General features: G+C 45.3%; 2 protein-coding genes across 4 annotated transcripts in view; both read left to right on the top strand.

The window, feature by feature from the left end:
* Nucleotides 1-26,328, top strand: part of SMIM12 (small integral membrane protein 12) — an 83,647-nt gene that overhangs the window by 42,755 nt on the left and 14,564 nt on the right. The gene's annotated exons all lie outside the window — the stretch shown is intronic.
* The window catches only part of DLGAP3 (DLG associated protein 3), a 64,130-nt gene that overhangs the window by 33,965 nt on the left and 3,837 nt on the right, over nucleotides 1-26,328 (top strand). For both annotated transcript variants that reach the window (XM_050797947.1, XM_050797952.1), the window contains 4 exons: nucleotides 8,263-8,476; nucleotides 8,744-9,057; nucleotides 9,454-9,539; nucleotides 25,729-26,213. In XM_050797947.1, coding sequence (XP_050653904.1) covers nucleotides 8,263-8,476; nucleotides 8,744-9,057; nucleotides 9,454-9,539; nucleotides 25,729-26,213 — 1,099 coding nt within the window. The remainder of the gene's footprint in view (nucleotides 1-8,262; nucleotides 8,477-8,743; nucleotides 9,058-9,453; nucleotides 9,540-25,728; nucleotides 26,214-26,328) is intronic.

Genomic DNA, 26,328 nt, shown 5'->3' with positions numbered 1-26,328 from the left:
ACTGTGCTAGCTAGGATGGTCTCAATCTCCTGACCTCGTGATCCACCCGCCTTGGCCTCCCAAAGTGCTGGGTTTACAGGCGTGAGCCATCATGCCTGGCCTATTTTACTTTTAATTTTTATTATACATTGACAAATTGTAGGTGTATATATTTATGGGGTACAAAGTAATGTTATGATTTATGAATACAATGTGGAATAATTAAATCAAGTGAATTGACATGCCCATCACCTCAAATACTTAAGTGATCTTAGGACACTTTAATTTCCTTGACTTCTTCCCTTCTTTTGTGGACTTATTGCCCAGTATTTTAGTTCTACCTTTTAACCTGTCAAATTAGTCTCCATTATTATTGTTACTTTTTATATTGTTAGCTCTTGATTATATATACTCACATCTCTACCTTTTTTACTCCTCACTTTACCCCCTTACATCTCATTGTTTCCTCCTATATTCTTGGTAATTTTTTCAGTGAATATCTGTTAGTAGCAAACTTGAACTTTAACAAAAAATATATTTTACCCATACTGTTTGATACAGTTTAGCTTATTGTGGGAATTCTAGCTTAACATTTATTTTCTCTCAGTGTTTTGAAGATACTCTTTTGTCATCTGTCTGTTGGTGCCGTTAAGGAGTCTACTATCAACCCGATTGTCTTTGTAGGTAGTTTTAATTTCTCTCAGGTTGCTGTTGAGATCTTGCTTTGATTTTTATCATTCTGCAGTTTCACTATGATATGTTCATGTGTGTGCTCCATAGATCTGTGGATTCATGTTTTTATTCAATTCTGGAAAATTCTCTCATGTTATAATTTGCATAGTATATCTTTTCCCCATTCTTTTACTTTCAACTGTTTGTGTTTCAGATTTAAGGTATGTCTCTTGTAGATGGCATCTAATTTTTTTTTTTTTTTTTTGCTTTATCTTATCACTATGCGGTTTGAATGAATGTTTTGTCCATTTGTGTTTTATTTTATTTATTTAATTTGTTTTTGAGGCAGGGTTTTGCTCTGTCACCTAAGCTACAATGTAGTGGTGTGAACATGACTCACTGCAGCCTTGACCTCCCAGGCTCAATCAATCCTCCCACCTCAGTTCCCCAAGTAGCTGGGACTAGAGACACATACCACCATGCCCAGCTAATTTTGTATTTCTGGTAGAGATGGGACTTTACTATGTTGCCCCGGCTGGTCTCAAAACTTCAAGGGACCCACCCACTTTGGCTTCCCAAAGTTCTGGGATTACAGGCATGAGCCTGCATGCCAGGCCTTCACATCTTAATGTGGTTATTGATGTGGTTGGATTGTCTCATATTATTTTTTGATCCTCTGTTCCTTCTTTACTGACTTCTTTTGCATTAAATCAATAAATATTTTAGTGTACCATTTACATTTATTTGTTAATTTTTTACTATACAATTTGAGTTACTTTCTTAGTGATTGCACTAGGAATTACAATGTATATCCTAGCTTATCAAAATATAATTACAGTAAAATATAGAAGCATTGCTCTAATATAACTCATTTTCCCCCTTTGTGCTATTACTGTCATATATTACCTATATATGTTTTAAACCTAACACTTGTTATAAATAAACATTGGTATTATAATAAGTGTTTTGTGTAATCTTATGTCTTTTAAAGAGGTTAAGAGAGGAAGTGAGGAAAATATATTTATAGAGGCTCTTGTATTTACTCACATATTTACCATTTCTGGTGCTCTTTATTTCTTCTTCTGTATTTGAGTTACCATTGGGTGTTACTTTATTTTCCTTTTAGCCTGAAGGACTTCCATTAGTGCTTCTCATAATATAAGTCTCTTGGCAATAAATTATTCAGTCTACAATTATTCAGTAACATCTGGAAATGTTATTTTTACTTCGTCTTGGAAGAATAGTTTTGCTGGATATAGAATTCCTGGCTGACAGTTATTTTTCTTTCAGCACTTTGAATATACCATTCCACTGCCTTCTGGTGTTCATTGTTTTTGATGAAAAGTGAGTTGTTTCCCTCTGTGTGATGAATTGTTCTTCTTATGCGGCTATTAAGATTTTCTCTGTTTTCAGCTTTCAACATTTCAACTATAATTTGTGTGAATATGGGTCTCTTAGTGTTTAGCCTACTTTAGGTTCATTGGGCTTCTTTGATCTCTAATGTTTTTTGTTTTTTAATTAAATTTGGTAGCTAGGCACAGTAGTGGGCACCTGTAGCCCTAGCCCCTTGGGAAGTGGGGGCAGGAGGATTGCTTCAGCCCAAGAGTTTGACCTGTAGTGCACTATGATTGTTATGATTGTGCCTGTGAATAGCCACTGCACTCAAGCCTGGGCAACATAGTGAGACCTCATCTCTAAAAAAAACCAAAAACCAAAAACCAAAAAACAAGAACAAAAACAAAAGGAAAGTTTTTGGCTACTGTCTCTCCAAATATCTTTTCTGCCCTATCTCTTCCTTTTTCTCTTTTTTCTCCTCCTCCTTCTGGAACTCCCATTACATGTATGGTGATATGCTTGATGTTGTCCCATAGGCCACTGAGGTTGTGTTCATTTCTGTTTAATATTTTTTCTCTCCATTATTCATATTGGATAATTTATACAGATCCGCCTTCATGTTTACTGATCATTTATCATGTTGACCCCCTCTCCTGAATTTTTAATTTGTTACTATCCTCTTCAGCTCCAGAATTTCAATTTCTTCCTTTTTTAATCTCTCTCTCTTTGTTGTGATTTGTATTCATGAAGTCATTGTTGTCATGCTTTCCTTTAAATCTTTAAACATGGTTTCCTTTAATTCTTTTATATATTCATAATAGCTGCTTTGTAGTCTTTGTCTGATAAATCCAACATTTGGGGATATGCATACCTTCTTGTTTATTTGCATGTCTCATAATTTTTTGTTAAATACTGAACATTTTAGCTAATATATTGTAGCAATTCTAGATTCTTATGTTTTCCTCTTGAAGATTGTTATTGCTTTATTTGTTTGTTAATCTGAATGAAATCTGTGAAATCTGTCTTCCCTACAGCATGTGGCCTCTAATGTTTCCATTCAGTTTTATTTCCTTCTTATTTTTATTTTTAAGCCTTGTTTCTTAGAGGGTTCCCCCATATCTGCATAGCTTAGTGTTCAGCGAGAGATTTTTCGGAGGTTGTACTCAAGAACCTCAAGCTAGTTAGACTTTCTCTCTGCCTATAGTTCTACGTGTGAGCTGGGGAGGGCAAAGTTCAGGTTGTTTTCAAACCTACCCTGGCTTTTACTCTTCACCAGACTCTTTTATTTCCCCTGCACACGTATATAGGCTCCATTCGTTAGGGATGTGTGGGTGGCTCAGGCTTCTCTGCTCTCTGCTGTGCATTCACCCAGCTTCGAGTTAACCCAAAATATGTGGAGAGCTTATTAAACTCCCCAGGTCTGTCTCACCCCCTGGAAGTTTCTGATAAATTCCTGGCTAGTTTGCCAGTCCATTGTTTGGCCCAAACATTGCTGAAACCCAGCCTAACAGTGCTGCTGGCCTTCCCCGTTCTTGATATTATAACTGACAATGCCCCAAATTAAGTGGAGCCCCCTGGCAGAGGCAGTGAAGCAGCTGATTTTTCACATGCGGCACCACGTTTGTTGAAGTATTGCAACTGTTAGCGTTGGGGACCTGGTGAACGAGGGCAGCCTCAGGATACTATAGAGTCATGCTATTCTTACCCAAAGTTCAGTAATTTTTATGAATACATGTTTCTTTGTCATATGTCTTTTATTGATTTGCAGAGTGATAAAATGGTGGTTTTTGACAGTTTTGTCCTGCTTTAGAGTCTTATTTTCTTCTGTTTTCAGTTTTATCTTTTAAGTTTAGAACTTTTAAACATCGTTTAAAAGTTATTTTGTTTTAGCTAAGGTAGCACTAGCTGCTATAACAGAGAAATCTTGAATTCTCAATGGCTTAACCCAATAAAAGTTTGGTTTTTGTTTATGTCACAATTTGTATTTTCTATTGCTATGTAAGTTATCCCCAAATGTAGTGTCTTTAAACAATGAGTATTTATTGTCTCACAGTTTCTGTGGGTCAGGAACCTGAGTGCAGCCTGGCTGTGGGTGTGACTGGGTCAAGTGCCTCACAAAGTTGCAATCAAGGTTTTCGCCAAGGCTGCAGCATCTCAAGGCTTGACTGGGTGAAGATCTGCTTCCATGCTCACTCACATGGCGGTTGGCAGGCTACAGATTCTTGCTGGCTACTGACCAGGGACATCAATTTCTTCTATGTGGGACTCACTATAGGGCTACTCACAGCATAGCAGCTTGCCTCCCCCAGAGCAAAGGCTCTGAGAGAAAGAGAATAAGAAAAGGTGTCTAAGATGGAAGCCATGGTCTGTTTGTAACCTAATCTCAGAAGTGATATCCCATTGTGTCTGCCATATTCCATTCATTAGAGTGGGCCAATAAGTCCAGTCTATACTCATGAGAAAGGGATTACACAAGGGTGTGAGTTCCAGGAGATAGAGATCATTAGGAGCTATGTCAGAGGCTGCCTCCCACATAGTACACTCACCTTCATTGGAAATTTATCTGTGAGAAGCATGAGCAGCTTAGGAGTGAGTTCCCCAGGAAATATTTTGCAGTTGCTTCTGTTAGAATATCCATAGTTTGGGATGATTTTATGTTAATTTTTAATTTTGGGGGTGTGGCCCATGAAGGTTCATGCAGATACACGGTACTGTAGCTGTGTGAGGACCAGCTTGTAGGTACAGACTCTTAGGGGATTTGCCTCTTTTCCCTTCCCGCCATCCCTGTACTTCAGACTAGCTTCCTTGTCATCAGCCTGTGGTGATGACTAATTTTTTTATTCTAGTCTACATTTTCATCAAAGGTTTCACTTTTCCTAACTTTATGCAGGTTCTCCTTTCCAATTCCATGCTTCATGTGGGCCCAAAGCCTTCCTCCTATGCCCAAGTGGGTGTTTAAAACTTAAGTCTTTACCAAAATGCTGAGACCAACAGCCCCTGCCCCCACTTCCCGCCTCCACTGGGCTGTTTGCAGCATTGGCTCATACAGTTAATATTCTGATTTTCCAGTCTCCTCTTTGCTTTTGTCCCCTGGGGACTTATCTCGCTTTCTTGTGAGCTCAGCTATGCATATAAAGCAACATTTGTTATATTTTATCCAATGTTTTGAAATGGGAGAGTTTTCTAAAGGTTATCTAAACTAAATAACACATGTAAAGTATACAGGATGTTGCCTGGCCCCCTGTTGGACCCACCAACTCTAGTCTGGACAATTTCCAATTAGACACAAAGCATTTTTACTGTAAATATGCCATGAGCTTGGAAATGGCTACTGATTCTCAGTCCGGTTTGGAGAAAGGCTAAGGATCTCATCCCAAGAGGATCCTTTGACTTTGACTCTCCTGTAAGTGGGTGTGGAGGGAAGCAGGGTGGATGGAAGTCAGTGCAGGGATAATAGGAACATTCATAGTACAATGTTATAGTTTTATAATTGTAAGATAGTAAAGATCAACTTGGGTGCACTATTTCTCTGAGAGTCTCTTGAGTCCGTGTTTCCCTTGTGTCCTGGTCTCCTGTTGGAACCCCAGAAGCTCCTCTTGGCCAGCTAAGCTGGCAGGTGTATGACCCCAGGGAGTTGTTCACCCTCTTTTGTCTGCGTTGGATAGAATTGGTTGTGAATATTGCCTGTGGGTGGGATTTCAAGAGCTTCAGAACCCCAGGGAAAGAGGCACTTCTCATTCTGAGTGGTATTGTCACTGTGATTTAAGAGCCTCTTGTTGCTAATAATAGTAGCTAAAGTTTATTGAGCATCTACTGTGTGCCAGATATTATGCCTAGTGCTTTATACACAGAAGAGGGCTAGAGATACAGAAACATACTACAGAGTGACATTCCTTTCATCCCTGGTGTCTGGACTTGAGACCAGCGTGCTTTCTGCTAGGGTTAGATTAGCTCCCCTGTGCTCCAAGAGGGACACTCTGGGCTGCATTTGTTCTAGTTGGGGAGTGTCTTGAGCCTAGCCCAGAAATAGCAGGAGTTAGTTCAGTTCCTGTGTTTTAGGAAATACACTGGCAACTGTTGTCCTTGGTGCCCCAAAAGTACAGAGACAGAAAGACTGAGACGTAGATGACAGAGCATCATGGTGAAAGCCACAACTGTCACACAAGTGTGGCTTGTGACAGTCAAGTATGAGATAATTTAACTTCTATGGGGTCTCGGATTGATTTTTCCATGGCCTGTGATTTCCATACACTTTAGAAAAAGCTTCAAAAAGTTCAGACAATTCTTCTTTTTAATTAGTGGGCCCACACTGAAACCACTGAATCTGAATCTCCAGCAAATTTGACTCTGAGCTTCTAAGCAGCCAAAGCAAGAGAGGTGTTTTGTTAACCCTGGGTTTAGATCCTTGGGGTGGGGGCCTGAGTTAATGTAGGTTTAACAAGCTCCCCAAGAGATTCTGTTGCTCAATCAGCCTTACGTGGGAGCCAGGAAGCATGACATTTAATTTCAGTTTTATCACTTACCAGCTGGGCATCCTTAGACAATTCATCTGCCCTCTCTGGGTCTTTTTGCCCATTAATAGATTGGAATAGAAATGGCTCTATTTGAAGTAGAATCCAGCAAAATCATGTTATGCTTTGGAGGCTGAATTATGGAAACATTGAGCTGCAGTTTACACATGGATCAGGCCACTCCTTTGAGCCTCTGTTGACTGCACATAAATATAATGCCATGAATCTTTCCTGGGAGATGTCACAAGATGCAGCCATGTGATACTTGCTGTTACATTTGCCATGGGATGCTGTCGAGGACCTTGTCCATGACGTCATCCAATGGACTCTACATAATCATCCACAGGGGATGACTGTCTCTTAGTCTCAGGGACAGGAATTGTTGTGGTTCTCTTCGGCATCTGGCCTGTGTTTACCAGGGAAGCCCTGAGACCTTTGCATGCCACTAGCTGAGGGCTTACTATGTTTTAGTACCTGTACCAAAAGCCTCACATATTTTTCTTTGAGTTCCCTCAATAGCCCTGTGAAGATGGTACCATTATCACTCCCATTTGACAGGTGAGCAAACTGAGGCCCCCAAACTTTAACTTCCCCAAGCCATTCTGCTAGGAAGTGGTAGAGCAAGCACTTGAATCTTGGAGAGGTCTCACTCATAGCCCATGCAGGCAACTCTGAGGCTATACTCCCTGATGCTTTGCCTGCTTGGAAGCTCAGGGTTAAATATGTGCCCATCTTAAGCAATGTTCAGGACTTTGTCACCTGTGTTCTGGGGGTAGCACTTACCTCTGGTAGCACCTTCTCCTGCCTGTACTTTTTCTTTGCACCAGTTTTCTCATGTAATGTGAATGAAGCTGCAACCTCTGTGGTATATTTAGTCTTCGCGTGGTGGTGTGCGGCACAGTTCCATGAACAAAATTTTTGTTTTGCTTTTTTTCATGCTTTAAATTTTTTTTTTTTTAACACCATGGATTCTGCACCACCAAAATACCAAAAACAAAACCAAGAACCTCATCCAGCAATGGCTAAGCTTTCCTCAGTGGGGGAGGGTAGAGAAGGAGCCCACAGGTTAAGTCAGAACCCGAGTGAGTGGGTAGAAGGTGGGGGAAGGCTTGGGACACTGGTAGGTTAATAACTTTGCTCCATCACTTACCCATTAGTTTCCGTCCTGCCACTTGGTATTTTATATTTTATTTATATATATATATATAAAATATAAACATACATATAAAATATAAACATACATATAAAATACCAAGTGGCATGACGGAAACTAATGGGTATATATATCAATTTTCAGTCAATTTTGTAATGTAATGGATTATAAATAATAAAACAAAAGGTGTCCTCCATGTAGTCCCCACCCCCATACTGGGCAGGAGGGTGCATGCCAGGTCCCTGGTCCTCTCTGTTGGGGTCAGGTGAGAGAAACGTCAGGGGCTGGGACTAGGTGGAGAGGAAAACATGGTGGTCTGCAGCCTGGGGTGCAGCCAGACAGACACCTGGAAGAGGCATAGGTGGGGTGGAGGTGGGGGTGGGGGTGGGATATTTAGAGGAAAGACTGGGCCCCAAGACAAGCCTGGGGAGCTAGAATGGAGCAGAGATGACCCCATCTTTGTTTGCAAAGAGGGTGCCTTTTAGTTCAAACGCGGAAGAGTCGCCCACAGCCTCTGCAGATATAGAGAGGTCTTCCTAAGGCAGAGCACCCCAGGGATTTCCACCCCCTTCCGGCACCTCGTAACTGTCCTCCCGACCCCCTGCCCTCCAGCTCAGCGATGAGTTGAACCAGCAGCTGGAGGCCGTGTGCGGGTCCGTGTTTGGGGAGCTGGAGTCCCAGGCCGTGGACGCCCTGGACCTGCCCGGCTGTTTCCGCATGCGGAGCCACAGCTACCTCCGGGCCATCCAGGCCGGCTGCTCTCAAGACGACGACTGCCTGCCTCTCCTCGCTACCCCTGCCGCTGTCTCAGGGAGGCCCGGCTCCTGTGAGTACACCTCCCTGCCCCTGGCCCGGCCCTAGGCTGGAGAGCGCCCTGGGTCCGGGTTCTGGCCACCCCCTCGACTGTGCTGTGACCCCGCGCAGATCGCTCGCTCCCGGGGTCGGATATAACGGGGAGAGCGTCCCTTGGCGTGTGTGCAGCAGCCGCTGCAGGGTCCCGTAGGGCCTCTTGGGGTGGGAGTCGGGCGCGGGCCCAGGGCCCAGGCAGGGCCGCGAGCCTCACGCACTGCGCTTCTGCGCCCGCCGGCCACAGCCTTCAACTTCAGAAAGGCCCCGCCCCCCATCCCGCCGGGAAGCCAGGCCCCGCCCCGCATCTCCATCACCGCCCAGAGCAGCACGGACTCCGCGCACGAGAGCTTCACGGCAGCCGAGGGCCCCGCCCGGCGCTGCAGCTCCGCCGACGGGCTGGACGGCCCCGCCATGGGTGCGCGCACCTTGGAGTTGGCGCCGGTGCCGCCCAGGGCCAGCCCCAAGCCCCCCACACTCATCATCAAGACCATCCCTGGCAGGGAGGAGCTAAGGAGCCTGGCGCGGCAGCGGAAGTGGCGGCCGTCCATTGGGGTGCAGGTATGGAACGGGGAGGCGCCCACAAGGGCTCGGACCCTGGCGGGTTGGGGCTGGGGTGAGGGGCCGGAAGCGGCCTTCTGGATATATCGACCTTCTTCCTGGCTTCCCCTGAGCTGCAAGTGAGCCCCGTGCCTGGACATCGACGGGGCTGCTCCAGCCAGCCTCCGCCCACTCCCTCGTCCCTCCTCCTGGCTAATGGAGGGATGGAGGGCCGTGCCCAGTGGTTGCCACTTTGAGGCCTGTGACCGACCGCCTGGGTCTCTCATCTTGTTCAGGCAGATGGTCTTTGCAGGACCTGCCAGCTGGCTTGGGGCGCAGCCATTGCTAGCCATTCTCCCCGGGAAGGGTTTTCACCTTGGCTCGCCACAGCCACTGACTCCTCCACCCTGCCACCAGGTGGAGACGATCTCAGATTCAGACACCGAGAACAGGAGCCGGAGGGAGTTCCACTCCATTGGCGTGCAGGTGGAAGAGGACAAGAGGTAGGTCACGGTGGGACTGCCCAGGCTTTGTTGGGGGAGAGGAAGAGAGAGAGGGCTACATAGTGTCCCCACTAGCCCAGTCTCCCTGCACATCCTCTTTTCCTGGAGGTGAGACCAAGCCTTTTTATAGAGGGTGGTCAGAGCAGCCACAGAGGCTGTCCACAGAGATGTCACCAGGGGAGTCATCAAACCTAGAGTTCTTGTGCCCATGCCCACCCCAGGTGCTCAGAGTCAGACGGGAGATACACAGCAGTTGCAGGGAAGAAGGGGATCGGAGAGGTTACATGTAGGTGCCGAGCAGGACTCCAGCAATTGTCCTTTCCAGGGGATGACAGGATCTGCCAATCCCTTATTACATCCTGTGGTGTTCAAGTATGTGAGCTCAAAAAGAAACAAACAGGAAGATTGCCTCTCAGGGGCCCCTGGCAGATATAACACTCCTCCTCACTTGGCTCACACAAGCATTTAACCAGTCGGGGGTACCTATTACATGCCTGAGTCTGTGGTGTACCCGAGATAGTACAATTACCAGCAGCCACTATTCTGGCATTAGGTGGCCTCAGAAACATTGACTCCTTAATTTTCACGGAAGAATTAGCATTGCCAGCTCTGGAGAGGATACCAGAAAGAGGCCTCTCTGTTGTTGGGTGCCTATGGGGAGAAAGAGTGTCTGGGAACTTGCCAGGGGCTGGCCATCATGGTTTCATGGTATTCTGAGCTTCCCAGGCATACGACTAGAGGAATAAAACTAGTCTCCCAGGCCGGGTGCGGTGGCTCATGCCTGTAATCCCAGCACTTTGGGAGGCTAGGGTGGGCGGGTCACTTGAGGCCAGGAGCTCAAGACCAGCCTGGCCAACATGGCAAAACCCCATCTCGACTAAAAATACAAAAATTAGCTGAGCGTGGTGGCACACTCCTGTAGTCTCAGCTGCTCGAGAAGCTGCGGCACGAGGATTGGTTGAACCCAAGAGCCTGAGGTTGCAGCAAGCTGAGATTGCACTACTGCACTCCAGCCTGGGTGACTGAGCGAGACCGTCTCAAAAAAAAAAACCCAAAACACAAAAAACTAGTGTCCCACTAGCAGTGGTTCCTCATAGCTCTATTCCTAGTTGCCGTCCTTCGCCCAGATTTCCCCAGCTATTTCTGGGATGTCCTTGGGATGTCTTGTGTTTGTGTCTGATCAAGTCTTTCTGGTGTTCCTATGGGATTCACCATTTTTCTCAACTTCTGCTTTGGCTCCCTGAAGTTCTGTATGCTCCTGGGGCTATAAATGCCTTCATCGAGGGTGGCAGAATGCTGCCCTGGTTGCCTGCATGACTTCTAAAGCTGCTGTCCTCCAAACTTTTACTGTGCCACAAAGATTTCAGAAAAATACCATTTTGTGGCAAACCCAATTTGCAAATCTGTGACTTGAATTACAGAGAGATGGGATAGGAGTCATGGACGGATGCAACTCTATGGTCTGAATCCTGCCCACCCCCAACTCTAGTGCTATCCCATGGACCACCAAGCCCACTCACTCCCTTTAGAGGCTTTTTGGTTCCCTGTCTAGTTAGGTCCAAGGGGGTAGGAGGTCCCCCCATTCCTCCTAATAACCCTTGAATCTTGGGAAGAGTGCTGCAGGCCTTCTAGCTGAGACTCTTGCTAAATCAGCAAACTCTTGTCATTCATTCGTTGATTCATTCATTCATCAGATACTTACTAAGCACGTGTTGTATGATAGCTCCTATGCACTGTGTTAAATGCTTCAGGAAACATCAAAGACATGACTCCTGCCCTCACAGAAGTTATGGCCTAGGGGGAAATCAAGGCAATGAATAATCCTTGACTAAAAATATGACTACATATTATGATATAATAGGTAGTGGAATATTATTGCACATTATGTGGGAATATGAAAGAAAAAGAGGAGATAAGAGAGAAAGGACCTTATTTAGATTAAGCAGGTGACATTTAAGCTGAGACTCGAGGATTGACTAAGAACTCTCAGGTGATGCCTGGAGGGAAAAGCATTCTGGGGAGAGGAACTAGCATATGTGGAGGTGTTGGGGCAGGAAAGAGTTTAACATGCATCAGGAACTGAAAGAACGTCGATGTGGCTGGTGTGGAGTGGGGCAGGGGAGTGGGGAGGGAGTTAATTGGAGAACAGGCAGGGGGCAGGTTATGCAGAGCATGGACATAATAAGGACTTGGAATCTAATTATGAGTAATGAGTAGCCATGAAAAGGTTAAAAAAGGAGTGTAACATGATCTAACTTATGTTCATGAAAGATCACAAGCTGCTGAGTGGAGAATGAATTAGAAGAAAGTAATAGTAGAAACGAGAAGGCTAGTTAGGAGAATTTTTCATGATCCAGAAGACAGGTGATTGTGTTTTGCAGTATGGTGGCTATTGTGATTGGGATGTTTTTCTTCTATTGTATTTTACAACTAGGCACTGCTAGTATGTGGGAGCACTGTTAGGTTTTTCTTTTTTTTTTTTTTTTGAGCGAGAGTTTCGCTCTTGTCCTCCAGGCTGGAGTGCAGCGGCGCAATCTCAGCTCACTGCAAGCTCTGCCTCCTGGGTTCACGCCATTCTCCTGCCTCAGCCTCTTGAGTAGTTGGGATTACAGGCACCTGCCACGACACCTGGCTAATTTTTTGTATTTTTAGTAGAAACGGGGTGTCGCCATGTTAGCCAAGCTGGTCTCAAACTTCTGACCTCAGGTGATCCACCCACCTCAGCCTCCCAAAGTGCTGGGAATACAGGCGTGAGCCACCGCACCTGGCCTCTACTGTTAGGTTTTGTATGTTTTGTATGTTGATTTTGTATTCAGTAACGTTGCTGCTGAATTAGGTCTCTCTTACTAGTCTCATAGGTTATTTGAAAATCATGATGGGCTTCCTATATATATATAGTCAGTTATTTTTCTGCGAATGAAGATATTTCTTTTAAATCTGTATTTTTCATTTATTTTTCTTGTAATACTGCATTGAATAGGACTTCTGTTCACTGTTGAGTAGTATTGACTTTAGTGGCTATGCTTTTCAAGATGATGTTTGCTACATATTTTGATGGATACCATTTGTCAGGTTAAGGAAATTCCTTTCTATTCCTAGTTGGCTACGTATCTTATTTTTATTTTTTAAAATAGAGAACATGAGTGGAATTTTATTGAATGCTTCTTAGAATCTATTTAGATGATCATGATTTTTCTTCAATGTGTAACACGGTGAATTATATGAATGGATTTTCCATTCTTTCATTCCTGGGATAAACCCTGCTTGATCCCATTGTCAGTTTGGATTAAATTTGGCTGTGAGTCACAGGGCCTCAGTAGTGTCTTAAACAAGTGTATTTTTCTCTCATTAAAAAAAAAAAAAAAGCCAGCTTAGATGTAGGGAGTGCAATGTCAGGACTCCAGACTCCTTCTATTTTGTACATCACTTCATGTCCAGGGACCTCAGGTTCAAGCTCCTCCAGGCATGTCTGCATTCTGACCAGTGAGAAGGAGGAAAGAGGAAGAGGGATGCAGTCCTTCCTTTTTAAAAAGACTTCCTGAAAGTTACACACAACCACTTTCATTACATTGGCTAAAATCTCATCACATGGTGGCACCTAGCTGCAAGGGAGGCTGTGGGGTATAGTCTTTTAGCCGGGAAGCAATGTGGAGGGTGTAAACTACATAGCTAACAATCAGGGTTCTCATGCCTAAAGACAAAGAATAGGTATGTGGAACTCTAGGGGTTTTTGTTACAGTTTGCTATATTATTTTTGTATACATTATTAGATTTTTGAACAGTTGCTACTTTAAAATTTTAAATCATTTATATTTATGAATATATCATAAGTGATAAATCATAATAATTATAAGCCTACCATTTTTTATTGTTACTCAATTCAGGTATTAGAGCTAAGATAGGCTCCTAAAATGAATTTGGTAGGTTTCTCTGTGTTTTTGTTCTTTGGAACAATTTCTGTAAGACAAGAATTATCTATTCCTTAAGGTTTGGTAAAGGTTGCCTATAAAATTATCTAGGTCTGATGGCTTTTGCGGGTAGGAGAGACTTTTAAAACTACAGCTTCAGTTTCTTTAGTGATTATTGACCTGTTCTGGTTTTATTTTTTTTTCTTGAATCATTTTGGTGATTTATATTTTTCTAAAAAAAGAAACATTTTATAAAAATTGACGGTTTTCAAAGTTTTTGGCACAAATATTCTTTCTCATAGTATTAAAATGTGTTATCAATATTTATTGCATCTCTATATTGATATCTACCTTTGCATTTCTTCTTCTTTTTTTTTTTTTTTGAGGCAGAGTCTCACTCTGTTGCTCAGGCTGCAGTGCAGTGGTGCGAGCTTGACTCACTGCAACCTCCACCTCCCAAGTAGCTGGGATTACAGGCATCTGCCACCATGCCTGGCTAATTTTTGTACTTTTAGTAGAGATGGGTTTTCACTATGTTGACCAGGCTGGTCTCAAACTCCTGACCTCAAGTGATCCGCCTGCCTCAGCCTCCCAAAGTCCTGGGATTACAGGCCTGAGCCACTGTGCTTGGCTCCCTTTTTATTTCTAATACCATGTATTTATGTCTTACTTCTCTTTCTTGAATCAACCTTGCCTGAGGTTTGTATATTTTATCATTTAAATATATTTTTAGGATGGGCACAGTAACTCACACCTATAATCCCAGTACTTTGGGAGGCTGAGGCGGGAGGATTGCTTGAGGTCAGGAGTTCAAGATGAGCCTGGGCAACATAGTGAGACCAGATCTCTACAAAAAAATGCAAAAATTAGTGGGCTTGGTGGTGTGCATCTGTAGTTCCAGCTGAGGCAGGTGGATAACTTGAGCCCATGGGTTTGAGGCTGCTGTGATCTCTGATCACACCCCTGTACTTCAGCCTGTCTTTGAGACAGTGAGACCCTGGGTCAAAGAAAGAAAAGGGGGGGAAAGAAAAAAAAGTATGTTGAAATTTATATTTTATTCGTCTTTTAGAAAAGCTAGTGTTTGGTTTTGGTGAGCAATCTTTAATATTTCTTTTCTTCTACTACTTTTGATTATTTTCTTTCATCTGCTGTGTTTGTCTTTTTTTCTGCCTCTTGAATTCATCCCTAACTTTCAATATTTGTTATGTTTTAACATGTGCTGTTAGGACTGTAACTTCCCTTATATCTATATACTTTCATGGCTGTATCTCATAAGTTTTGAGAAGCGGCATTTTTATTGTACATTTCTGAAGATGTAACTTTCATCTTTCATCACTTTTCTCATAATTTCCTTTTTAACCTATGAATTTTTAGAATAATTTTTTTTTAAGTTTTCAGGTGAATTTTTTTTGACAGGGGACTGCCTTTTCATTACAGATTTCTAAATATGCTCCATTGTGGTCATATTATGTATCTGTTATATTTATTCCTTAGAATTTGTTGAGACTTCGTTCATTATATATTTGTATATCATATTATCAGGGGTCCTCAAACCCCGGGCGGGGGACTGGTACTTGTCCATGGCCTGTTAGGAACCAGGCACAACAGGAGGTGCACAGCAGGCGAGTGAGCATTACTGCCTCAGCTCCGCCTCCTGTCAGATCTGCGGTAGCATTCGATTCTCATTGGAGCCTGAACCCTATTGTGAACTGTGTATGTGAGGGATCTAGGTTGTGTGCTCCTTATGAGCATCTAATGTTTGATAATCTGTCTCCCATTACCCCCAGATGGGACCGTCTAGTTGCAGGAAAACAAGCTCAGAGCTCCTATTGATTCTACATTATGATGAGTTGAATAATTATTTTATTATATATTACAATCTAATAATAATAGAAATAAAATGCCCAATAAATGTAATGTGCTTGAATCATCCCAAAACCATCCTCTACCACGCCCCCCTGCAACTTCTGCAAAAATTGTCTTCTACGAAACTAGTCCGTGGTGCCAAAAAGGTTGGGGACCACTGTCGTATATGGTCAAATTTATAAATTATATTTTTCAAATGTTTATCCCTTTTTTTGTACATTTGATCTACCAGTTCTGAGAGGTGTGTTAAAAATGTCTCACCACGATTGTGGATATGTCATTTTCCCTGGTAACTTTGTTAATTTTTACTTCAGTTTGAGAGTGTGCTGTTTATAAGCATTCAAGCTTGTGACTGTTGTATCTTCTTGGTGGCTTGGCTCTTTTATCATTAAATAGGCTGCTTTTCATCCTTACTAATGGCTTTTGCCTTGAAGTCTTTTTTGCCTGATTTTTTTGCTATGACTACTTGCTTTTGGTTAATTTTCCAATACATCTTTTTCCATCCTTTTATTTTCGACCTTCCTATATCCTTATGTTTTAGATGTGTTGCTTTTTTTTTTTTTAATTTTTATTTTTTTGACATGAGTCTTGCTTTGTCGCCCAGGCTAGAGTGCATTGGCATGATCTCAGCTCACTGCAACCTCGCCTCCCGGGTTCTAGCAATTCTCCTGCCTCAGCCACCTGGGTAGCTGGGATTACAGGCATGTGCCACCAAACCTGGATAATTTTTTGTGTTTTTAGTAGAGACGGGGTTTCGCCATGCTGGTCAGGCTGGTCTCGAACTCCTGACCTTAGGTGATCCACCTGGCTCGGCCTCCCAAAGTGTTGGGATTACAGAAGTGAGCCACCACGCCTGGCCTATATGTGTTGCTTATAAGCGATATGTAACTAGAGTTTAGACATATTTAATCCATGTATATATTTTTCTTTACTGATTTGAGTTTATTTCTATCATCTCTTTAAAAATTTTCTAGTTGGCATGCTTTTTCTTTGCTGTCTCCCTCTTCTACTTTTTATCTTACGTTGAACTGATCAACAGTAAATAGAGTTTACTTTATTTCTCTTCTTCTCTCCACTGGTTTGGAAGTTTACATTTTAGTAGTGATTTCCCTTAAAAATTTAACAGATATACTTAATTTCACATTTTCCTAATAAAGTCTAACATTAGTCAGTACTTCTGTCCCTCTTAGGCACAAAACAAGACTTTTGGAACACTTTACTTTCCTTCTTAATTTTCTCTTCCCATCTTCCATGTTATGTTTATCTAGCAGTTTGACTATACCTCTTTAAAAGTCTGTGAAATCAGCTGCTGTTGTATCTTTTGTGCTTTAACAGTTTAGATTTACAAGTGTGTTTCCATAATTTGTGTGTTCACTATTGTTTGTTACTGCCCTCTTCTTCCTCCTGGTTCAGTTTCCTTCATGCTGAAGCATTGCTTGAAATTTTTTTTTTTTTTTGAGACGGAGTCTCGCTCTGTCTCCCAGGCTGGAGTGCGGTGGCCAGATCTCAGCTCACTGCAAGCTCCGCCTCCCGGGTTCACGCCATTCTCCTGCCTCAGCCTCCGGAATAGCTGGGACTACAGGTGCCCGTCACCTCGCCCGGCTAGTTTTTTGTATTTTTTTTAGTAGAGACAGGGTTTCACCGGGTTAGCCAGGATGGTCTCGATCTCCTGACCTCATGATCCGCCCGTCTCGGCCTCCCAAAGTGCTGGGATTACAGGCTTGAGCCACCGCGCCCGGCCGCATTGCTTGAAATTTTAAAGTTAATATCTTCCCTTGAGGTTTGACGTTTCTTGTGTTTCACGGGGGTAATACTCATTTGAACCCCACACCCCCACACAAGGAAGCCTTCATGTTCTGATTTCCCAGCATTCTCCTTCCAGGCCACATTCCTGCATCCCTGGCATGAGTGTTTCCAGTCCAAGTTTGCAAATGAAACAGACCTTCTTGGCTGCCGGCTTTGTGCACAGGGTCTCTTTCCAGCTCCCCTTGCTGCACAGCTTTGGGGTCTCTCCTCTCATCCTCCTTCAGCATTTTCATCCAGCCTCTAGCATATGTCTGGCCTGATCTCCCTGTGGTTCACTTGGCTTAGACCCTCTCTGACTATACGGGTTTTGAATTTCCTTCCTGTTTCTGGTACCCTGAAAATTCTCATTCCTATTTTCAAGCCCAGCATTGTAGCAAAAACACCTTTTTGATTTCTTAAAACCCAGCATCTCTATGTGTTTAGGGTGTGAGTGGGAGCTTCCTAAGTTAGTTCAGTCTACTCTATTGGTCGGTGGTCTGGGTAAGGCTGATAGCGGTGGATACAGAGAGAAGTGGGCCAATTTGAGCAGTGTTTTGGAGTGAAAGTCAGGGAAGGGCAGGGACAGGCAGAGAACGTGGCCTTCCTTGCTGTCGTGTAAGTGGTTGGTGAGGTCTTGATGTGGCGGACTGAGGAGAGGACATGGTGTTGAATAAGCATCTAAAGAACCAAATTGCCTGGGACAGGTGATCACACTGGGAATTCAGAGGGAGTGACAGGTGGGGAGAGGGGAAATCTGGCCCATCTCTTTGGCCAGGCTCCCTGGCCTGTCTGCTGCAGGCGTCCTTAGTCATACACCTGCACAGTCCTTTCTGTCCCTTATGTCCCTGGCACTTTAAGTCTGACTCCTCACACACCATGCCCCAACTGGTGCATAAAAGTGAGCCATGAATTCCAGCAGCCTCGCCTGGCCAGCATTCAGGCCTAGCCCGCCGCACACAGCCCAGCCTCATTTTCTTTGACTCTCTTGTCCTTACTGCTGTTTTGCTCATCCCAGTATCTGTTTCTTTCTCTGTGCTTTGGTTTTAAAAATTGCTGGGCAGGAAACATCTCTTCTCTTCTGCCTTTCAGGATGTTCCCTGCTCACCTCTTGGGTGAGGATTTTGGACTTACTGTCCCTTCTGTCTGGGAATTGTCTGTGAGTCCTTCCAGTTGCCCAGCATCAGTGATCACTTGGCGTAGAATATACGAGGAGGGGGCTGGCACCCCTTCAGTTCTATCTCCACCGCACACACCCCTGCCAAGATTCATCTGTCCATAGATATTTATTGGATCTGCATTATTTGCCAAACACTGTGCTGGGCACTGAGGATGCAAAGGTGAGCAGAACCAGAGACAGCTCCTGCCCATGCAAAGCTTACCACTAAGTTAATCTAAGAATCTCATTAATGACATAGCCACTGTGCCAGGTGCCACAAAGGAGAGGCATGTGAGCCTTGACAGTGTAGACTATGGGGCTTTGAGTCTGCCAGAGGTGTCAGGCATGGCTTCCTTGGGAAGTGACGTTTGGATGGAGATCTGAAGGATGAACAAAAATTAACTGATTGAAAAATGGAAGATAAGGTTCCAGGCAGAAGGAATAGCATATGCTAAGGCCTTGTGGTGAGAGAGAACATACTTAATCAGTTACCAGCCGTGTCTCAACGTGTCCTTACGGCACCTGTTTCCCTAGACCCAGCACACTCTGGGCCATGATAAAAGGATGCATCAAATGCCTTGCTGAATATTAGCAAATGGCCTTTTGAAGTCATCGAAAATGGGATTTTTGCCTCCAACTCTCTCTAACCATGGGGATCTGCCTGTATCTTCCACCTCTAGATTCCCCCCAGAAAGACCTTATCTTAAACTGTAAATTTAGCAAAAACAAAACCAACAACATCAACAGCAAAACCTGCCAAAATAAAGAAACAAAAACCACCAGGATGCCCAGTTAAGTTTGATAATCAGATAAACAATGAATACATTTTAGTATGTCACATGCAATATTTGGGACATACTTATACTAAAAAAATCTGTTATTTATCTGAAATTCAAATTCAACTGGGAGTCCTATATTTTATCTGACATCCCTACTCATACCTGCTTGTGCCCACTAAGGGCCACCTGGAGAACTCTGTGGAGGAAGATCTGCCTACCCTTTCCTTAACATTATGGTCATTTCTAGCTTTGGGACCTTGGGAAGGGTATATGCTGAAAGAATGGCCCCTTAAGCCTGGGAAGGAAGCTTCCATCCCCATGAAGTTATATTCCAAGAACAGTCCTGCAAAAGCAATGAGAAGCTGACTACCCAAAGCCCTGGGCACAGATGCTGCCTCCATTCCTGAGCCTGCAACTTTAGGACAGTTCCTGACTGACCCTCATGACTCCTCCTGAATCTCCCACCCTAGCCTCCACTTGGCATCCCTGTCACAGCCCCCAGGCTGGAGTGGTGGGTTCAGTGAGCCCTGCTTGATTATATGTTTAGGCTCTTAGATGCCTTCACACAGGAGCTTCTATAGCAGCTAGTTTGAAGGCTATGCCTAGTTGAAATGACACCGTCCTTCCCCCTCCCTACCCACTCCCCCTCCCACCCCTCCAGCCTGCTGCCAAATACTCCTGGCAAAACCTCTCGACAACTTCTGGATACTGAGCTTTCCTTGGATACTGTGTCTCTTGGGATAATCCAGCTTCTACCCAGAGGCTTTTATGTTATCCCCCAGAGAATCACAGTAGAAACTCTCCCTGAAGTAGAATCACAGTGGAAACTCTCCCTGAAGTAACCATGATAACAACTTGCAGAATCATCAGGAATGTAATCATTGTCACCTTGGAGAACTCAAAGGGAGGAGGCTTCTGCAGCCGCATTTAAAGGCTTGGGAGAAAATACTTTGAACGCATTGTTACGCATTAATGACAATTCACAGCTGAAGCCAGTTTCTATCCTGTGCTGACAGCTGTTGGTGGACACCACAGCAAATACTGCCAAATCCAAAACTAAATAGCGACATAAGCCCTGAACTTCACTATTCTAAAAATTCATCTGTTATAGTTAGGAGTGGGTTTGACTGTGAGTTCTAGAAAACCCCCAAACAACAGTGATTTAAATATGATAGAAGTTTATTTCTTTCTTACTTAGAGGAAATCCAGGGAGACTTAGTTGAGGTCTGGTAGGTGCCCCACAGTGTCAGGACCCGGAGCCTTCTATCTTATTCTTCATCCCCCACCCCACTTAGCACTTCCCTTTGGTCTCATGTTTCAAAATGGCTGCTCGAGGTCCAGCCATCATGTCTGCATTCTGGTGACTGGGAAGGAGGAAGAGACAAGGAAGGGCATATCTCCTCCTTTTAAGGACACTTTCTGGAAATTGCACATGCCACTTCTACTTTTGTCTCATGGGCTAGAACTTACTCACATGGGTACACCTAGTTGGTAGGGAGAATGGGAAAGAATCTTTATTCAAAGTAGCCATGCGTCCAACATAAAATGGTGGGGTTCTGTTACTAAGGGGGAAGTGGAGAGTGGATCTTAGAAGACAGTTAGTGGTCTCTACCATCCTTCCTTCCTTCCAACCAACCAACCAACCAACCAACCAACCAACCAACCAGCCAACGTTTCTGTGTGATGAACTGCCCTATTTAGTGAGGAGACACTTATGCAAATAACCAGCCATGATACAATGTGATATGGAGTATAAAAGAGTTTTGTTCAAAGCGCTGTGGGAGAACAGATGGAAATGATCAACAGCAATCATAATAATTAATAACTACAATGCCCTAGCCGGGTTCTCAGTGCTACATTCCGATGATTGTGTTTGTCCAGCTCCCTTTCTTTTCAGTGAGAGCTGCAAACCATTCTACTTCTCTAGAATAGCTAACACAATGGGCAGGCAGGGTGCTGTTCTGAGTTCTTTATGGATATTATCTCACAACAATCTTATGAACTGTTACTATTATCATTCTCATTTACAGATGGGGAAATGAGGCACAAGCCACAGAGCTGGGTTTTGGACCCGGGCAAGGCTCCAGAGCACACAGGCCTAACTGCTCTGTTCTAATACCCCCACTAAAGCTGCTCATTTTCATTCCTTTCCCTACTCCCCAGACATCTCCAGCAGATAACCACCCCGCATCACCCACTTCATTGTGATGACTGGGGTCAACTGGTGGGACTTCTGTCCACTTCCAAGCCAAACCCCAGCTTACTTAGATCTCTTCCCTTGTCTCTTCCACCAGCCCTGCCTTCATTTTAGGAGTCAACCCCCTTAAGCCTTGGTTTTCTGATCTACTAGTAGGGCTGATACTAACACCCATAGAGTGGGACTGTTTGTGAGGACTGAGCGTGTTTATTCATGGAAAGTGCTTCTCCTGGCACATACTAAGTGCTCAGAAGATGTTATTCGTTTTTATCCCCCTCATATCTGGTTCCTTCTCTCTTCTCTCTCTTCATTCCATTTCTCTTTACAGGTTGTGTTAATTTCGTATTCCTGCTGAAAAAAATGATCACAAATTCAGTGATAGAAAACAATACATATTTATTATCTGGGGTCAGAGTCTCAATGGGGTTTCAAACTGGACTCTGGAAGGCTCTGGGAAGAATCCATTTGGTCACTTTTTCCAGTTTGTAGAGGCTGACCACACACCTTCGCTTGTAGCCTGCTTCTGTCTTCAGAGCCAGCAGTGGTGGGCTGAGTCCCCAGGTTACATTATTCCAACCTTGATTCTGTCGTTCCATCTTCTTCTCTGACTCTTCTGCCTCCCTCTTTCATTTACAAAATGTGATTACACCAGGATAATCCAGGAGAGTCTCTTCTTCTTAGTATCCTTAACTTAATCACATCTGCAAATTCCTTTTTTGCTGTGGAAGGTGACATATTCACAGGTTCTGGGGATTAGGATGTGGATTCCTTTGGTGGCTGTTATTCTGCCTACAGGTTCTTTCCTCTTGGGATACAGCAAGCAAGAAGCACCCAAAACAAAATATCCCTCTTTAACAGTACATTCTCTTCTGCCTTCCTCCCTTCTCAGCCAGGCTCTTTGAGGGTTGCCTTGACTAGTGTTCTCCACCTCCTGACAACCTGCTGCAGTCTGCATCTGCCCCCACATTCCACCAAACCCACTCTTGCTTGGATCACCCGTGGCTTCCAGATTGCCAAATCCGTGGGCACCTTTCATTCTTAACCGGCTGCGTTTTCCATACTAGCTGCCCATTCCTTCATGAGACCTTTCTGTCCCCTCTCTGCTTTTATGTCACTTTCTGCTGGTTTTCTCCCTCTTCCTTTCCGGCTTAGACTCCTCTATGAGCTGCACCATCTCCACCCACCCCTGAAATGTCCATGTTTCCCCGGGGTTTGGATCTTGGATCCGTTGTTCTTTTCTTGGGTGAGCTTGTCCCACACTGCTGGTTTTAAATGCCACTTGCATAGGGATGAGCACCTCCTGCTTGTGCTGTACACATCTCTGGCTGCTGGCCGGGAGCGTTGGTGAGGACTGTGCTTCCGGTCATCCCATCGGCTCGTCGGCTTCCTTGGTCTCCTTTGAGGCAGACATGTGAGAGAGCTCACTGAGGCAGTGACTTGAGAAGCATGCAGCCTGGGGCACTTGGTGCTTCTGTTCCTGGCAGTATGGCTGTTTCCATACTGTTTCCATCGCGATGGAATGGGATTCTCTCATGACATCTCAGAGGACAGGTGGAAGGCAGCGAACACGGCAGTGCCGAAGGACAGAGCTGTGTTTAGCAGGGGTGACAGGAAAGCACGCAGGCGTGGCAGATCATCAGGCACGTATTTATTGGAGCAAACCCCTCCATTACCATTGTGGTTTGCAACAGCTGTAGCTCTGAAGGAGCCACAAGCTAACTGGAGCACAAAGGCACACGAACATTCAAAGCAAGTCAAGGTGCATCCTAACTGCAGTTAGACACGCAAGACTCTCACCAGAAAGAACAATCTGCCCGAATGGCAGGGCTGCCTGTGAAGCCAGGAAGGGCTGCTGAGGGAGGTGTGGTAATCAGGAGTGGTCTTGGGGGCAGAGGGGGGTGAAACAAGTGAAACAGGACTTAAGCAGGGAATGGACATTTCAGGCAGGGAAATAGCGTGTGCAAAGACTTGGAGTCAACTTGGGGAACAAGGAGAATGTGGGGGAGATGAGGTTGAAGAGGAGGACTGTGTCCAGGGCATCAGGACCTCAGATAATGCTGGTACAGGAAGTCTGAACTTTGTCTTGTTGGTAGTAGGGGACCGTGGAAGTGTTTTGAGCAGGGGAATGACTTGGCAGAGCTCAGCTTTAGGAAGACTATTCCAGTCTTGGGTGGACTGGGGAGGGCCCCAGATCTTAAAATATGCAAAATATAATTTTAGAGAGAGGAGCTACCTTGGCAATTACTTATCTATTTCTATAATTGTATATATGTGTGTATTTTTAGATGTATATATGTGTGTATATTTATATCTAATATATATATATTTTTAAGTACATACACATACACATTGGACGACCTAGATGGAGGATGAGTGACAAAGGCACACAGTGACAAAGCCAGCATTAGAACTCAGAGCTAACTCCTGATCCCATGCTCTTCCTCTGCAGGGTACTCATGGAGGCAGAGGTATCTGAAAGGAGGCCAGTTTAATCATCAGGGCAGATGGTGGTACAAGCCTTGACCAGGGCAGGACAGGGCAGACACTGAGGGGAAGACTGTGTGGGAGGCAATGAGGATATGTTCTCTCTTCTTCTCCCTCTCTGGGTGGGGGTTGGGACATAGGGCTCGTTGGAGACTGCACATGAGTGCATCTCTCCTTCCTGGGTCCTGCAGCATCCTTCTGGGCCTGGTTTCTATGGCAACAGGCTCCCAGCAGGCAGCCTGCCAGCTGGAGAGAAGTAGGCAGGCAGGCAGGCAGGGAGAGAAGGCCTGGGCAGCAAGAGGAAGGCTGAAGTTGCGGGGGTTGGGAGAGTCTCTTGGGGAGGTGGAGGGACCCCTAGAGCTGGCTCCACAATCCCTTCTGACCATGTAGGGGCGGAGGTAGCTCAGGACACACAGGCTTTTCTTTTGTGGTCCTTGAATTTCCAAACCTTGATCTTCTGTTTATCCCCCACTTCCCACATCTCCTGGCTCCCACTTCTTAAAGTATTGCCTGGTCCCAACCTCATGCATCTTAAGGGACCGCTGACTTCTTTATAGAAAAGAACTCTGAATTCAGGGAAAAAATGAACAAGGTCAGTTGACTTTCTGGTTTGCATAAGATTTGCATATTATTAACTCAAAGACAAGAAATTTCCAAGCCCTATGTCATTCCTGCAAATAACTTAATTCAGCTCCACTGGCACTGACTTACTGTGTCTGGCCAGGCTCTGGGCTGAGCCATCGGGGTCCCTAGAGAAGTCCTCCCAGCTGCAGGCCCACTCCACCCGCAGCTGCTCCAAGGCATTTCTTCCTGTGATGTTCTAGCAGCTGGTGCAGTGCGAAGTGCTTGGACTGTGGAGCCCAGCAGCCCTGAGTCCAAATCCTGGCTCTGCTACTTTGAAGCTGGGTTGACTTGGTTTACTCATCTCTAGGTAGGGCTGAGGACACTCTAGTGCAGCTGATGTAAACTAGCATAGACATAGCATTTGTTAAAATATTGAAATACTTCGACCAGGCATGGTGGCTCACGCCTGTAATCCCAGCACTTTGGAAGGCCGAGGTGGGCGGATAACCTGAGGTTGAGAGTTTGAGACTGGCCTGATCAACATGGAGAAACCCTGTCTCTTCCAAAAAGAGACAAAAGGCGCATGCCTGTAATCCCAGTTACTCAGGAGGCTGAAGCAGGAGAATCGCTTGAACCCGGGAGGCAGAGGTTGTGGTGAGCCGAGATCATGCCATTGCACTCCAGCCTGGGCAACAAGAGCAAAACTCCATCTCAAAAAAAAAAAAAAAAAAAATTGAAATACTTCTGCCTTCACTGGTAAAGAGCCACCACCCTGGCTCCTCTGACCCACCCCACAATCTAGCCTCTCCAGGGCACTGCTGCAGCATTTTGGTCTGTGCCTGCTCTGCCTGGCGTATGCCAGCATCTGCTCTGTCCATGGACTGAACTGGTTGCTAAATAGTTTGGATATCACCCCTGTCTAGAGGCAGTGCAATAGGTAGGTATATTATGTACATAACTGTTGCAAGGACATATATATATATATATATATTTTTTTTTTTTTTTTCTTTTCTTTTTTTTTTGAGACGGGAATCTCTCTCTCTCGCCCAGGCTGGAGTGCAGTGGCGGATCTCGGCTCACTGCAAGCTCTGCCTCCCAGGTTCACACCATTCTCCTGCCTCAGCCTCCCGAGTAGCTGGGACTACAGGTGCCCGCTACCACGTCCGGCTAATTTTTTGTATTTTTAGTAGAGGCGGGGTTTCACCGTGTTAGCCAGGATGGTCTCGATCTCCTGACCTCAGGATCCGCCCGCCTCAGCCTCGCAAAGTGCTGGGATTACAGGCGTGAGCCACCGCGCCCGGCCAGGACCAATATATTTAAAGTGCATAGGTTAATGTCCATCACTTTGTAGGTTCCCTTCCTCATTCCCTTCCTTTTTTTTGGCTTGGGGTGGGGGTGAGAGCTGGGATGAGCCTGGGCAATGGGGGATGACAGCCACCCCTCTCCCCAGGCGAGCAAGGTTCAAGCGCTCCAACAGTGTGACGGCCGGCGTGCAGGCAGACCTGGAGCTGGAGGGCCTGGCAGGCCTGGCCACGGTTGCCACAGAAGACAAGGCCCTGCAGTTTGGACGTTCCTTCCAGAGGCACGCCTCTGAGCCCCAGCCTGGGCCCCGGGCCCCCACTTACTCAGTCTTCCGCACGGTCCACACGCAGGGCCAGTGGGCCTACCGCGAGGGCTACCCACTGCCGTACGAGCCGCCGGCCACCGATGGGTCGCCCGGCCCTGCCCCCGCCCCCACCCCCGGCCCCGGGGCCGGCCGCCGTGACTCCTGGATAGAGCGCGGTTCACGTAGCCTCCCCGACTCAGGCCGCGCGTCCCCCTGCCCACGGGACGGCGAGTGGTTCATCAAGATGCTGCGGGCAGAGGTGGAGAAGCTGGAGCACTGGTGCCAGCAGATGGAGCGTGAGGCGGAGGACTATGAGCTACCCGAGGAGAGTGAGTCACGGCATCGGAATGAGGGGACTCTGGGGACCATGGCCTAGTGTGTGCTCAGGAGACCCTGATGGGGGTGGCTGGGGCTGCAGTGTAACAGGAGGCCCCTTCAGTTTGT

Source organism: Macaca thibetana, chromosome 1, assembly GCF_024542745.1.
Source record: "Macaca thibetana thibetana isolate TM-01 chromosome 1, ASM2454274v1, whole genome shotgun sequence".
NCBI lineage: Eukaryota > Metazoa > Chordata > Mammalia > Primates > Cercopithecidae > Macaca > Macaca thibetana.
This window is presented reverse-complemented; position numbering and strand designations above follow the sequence as displayed.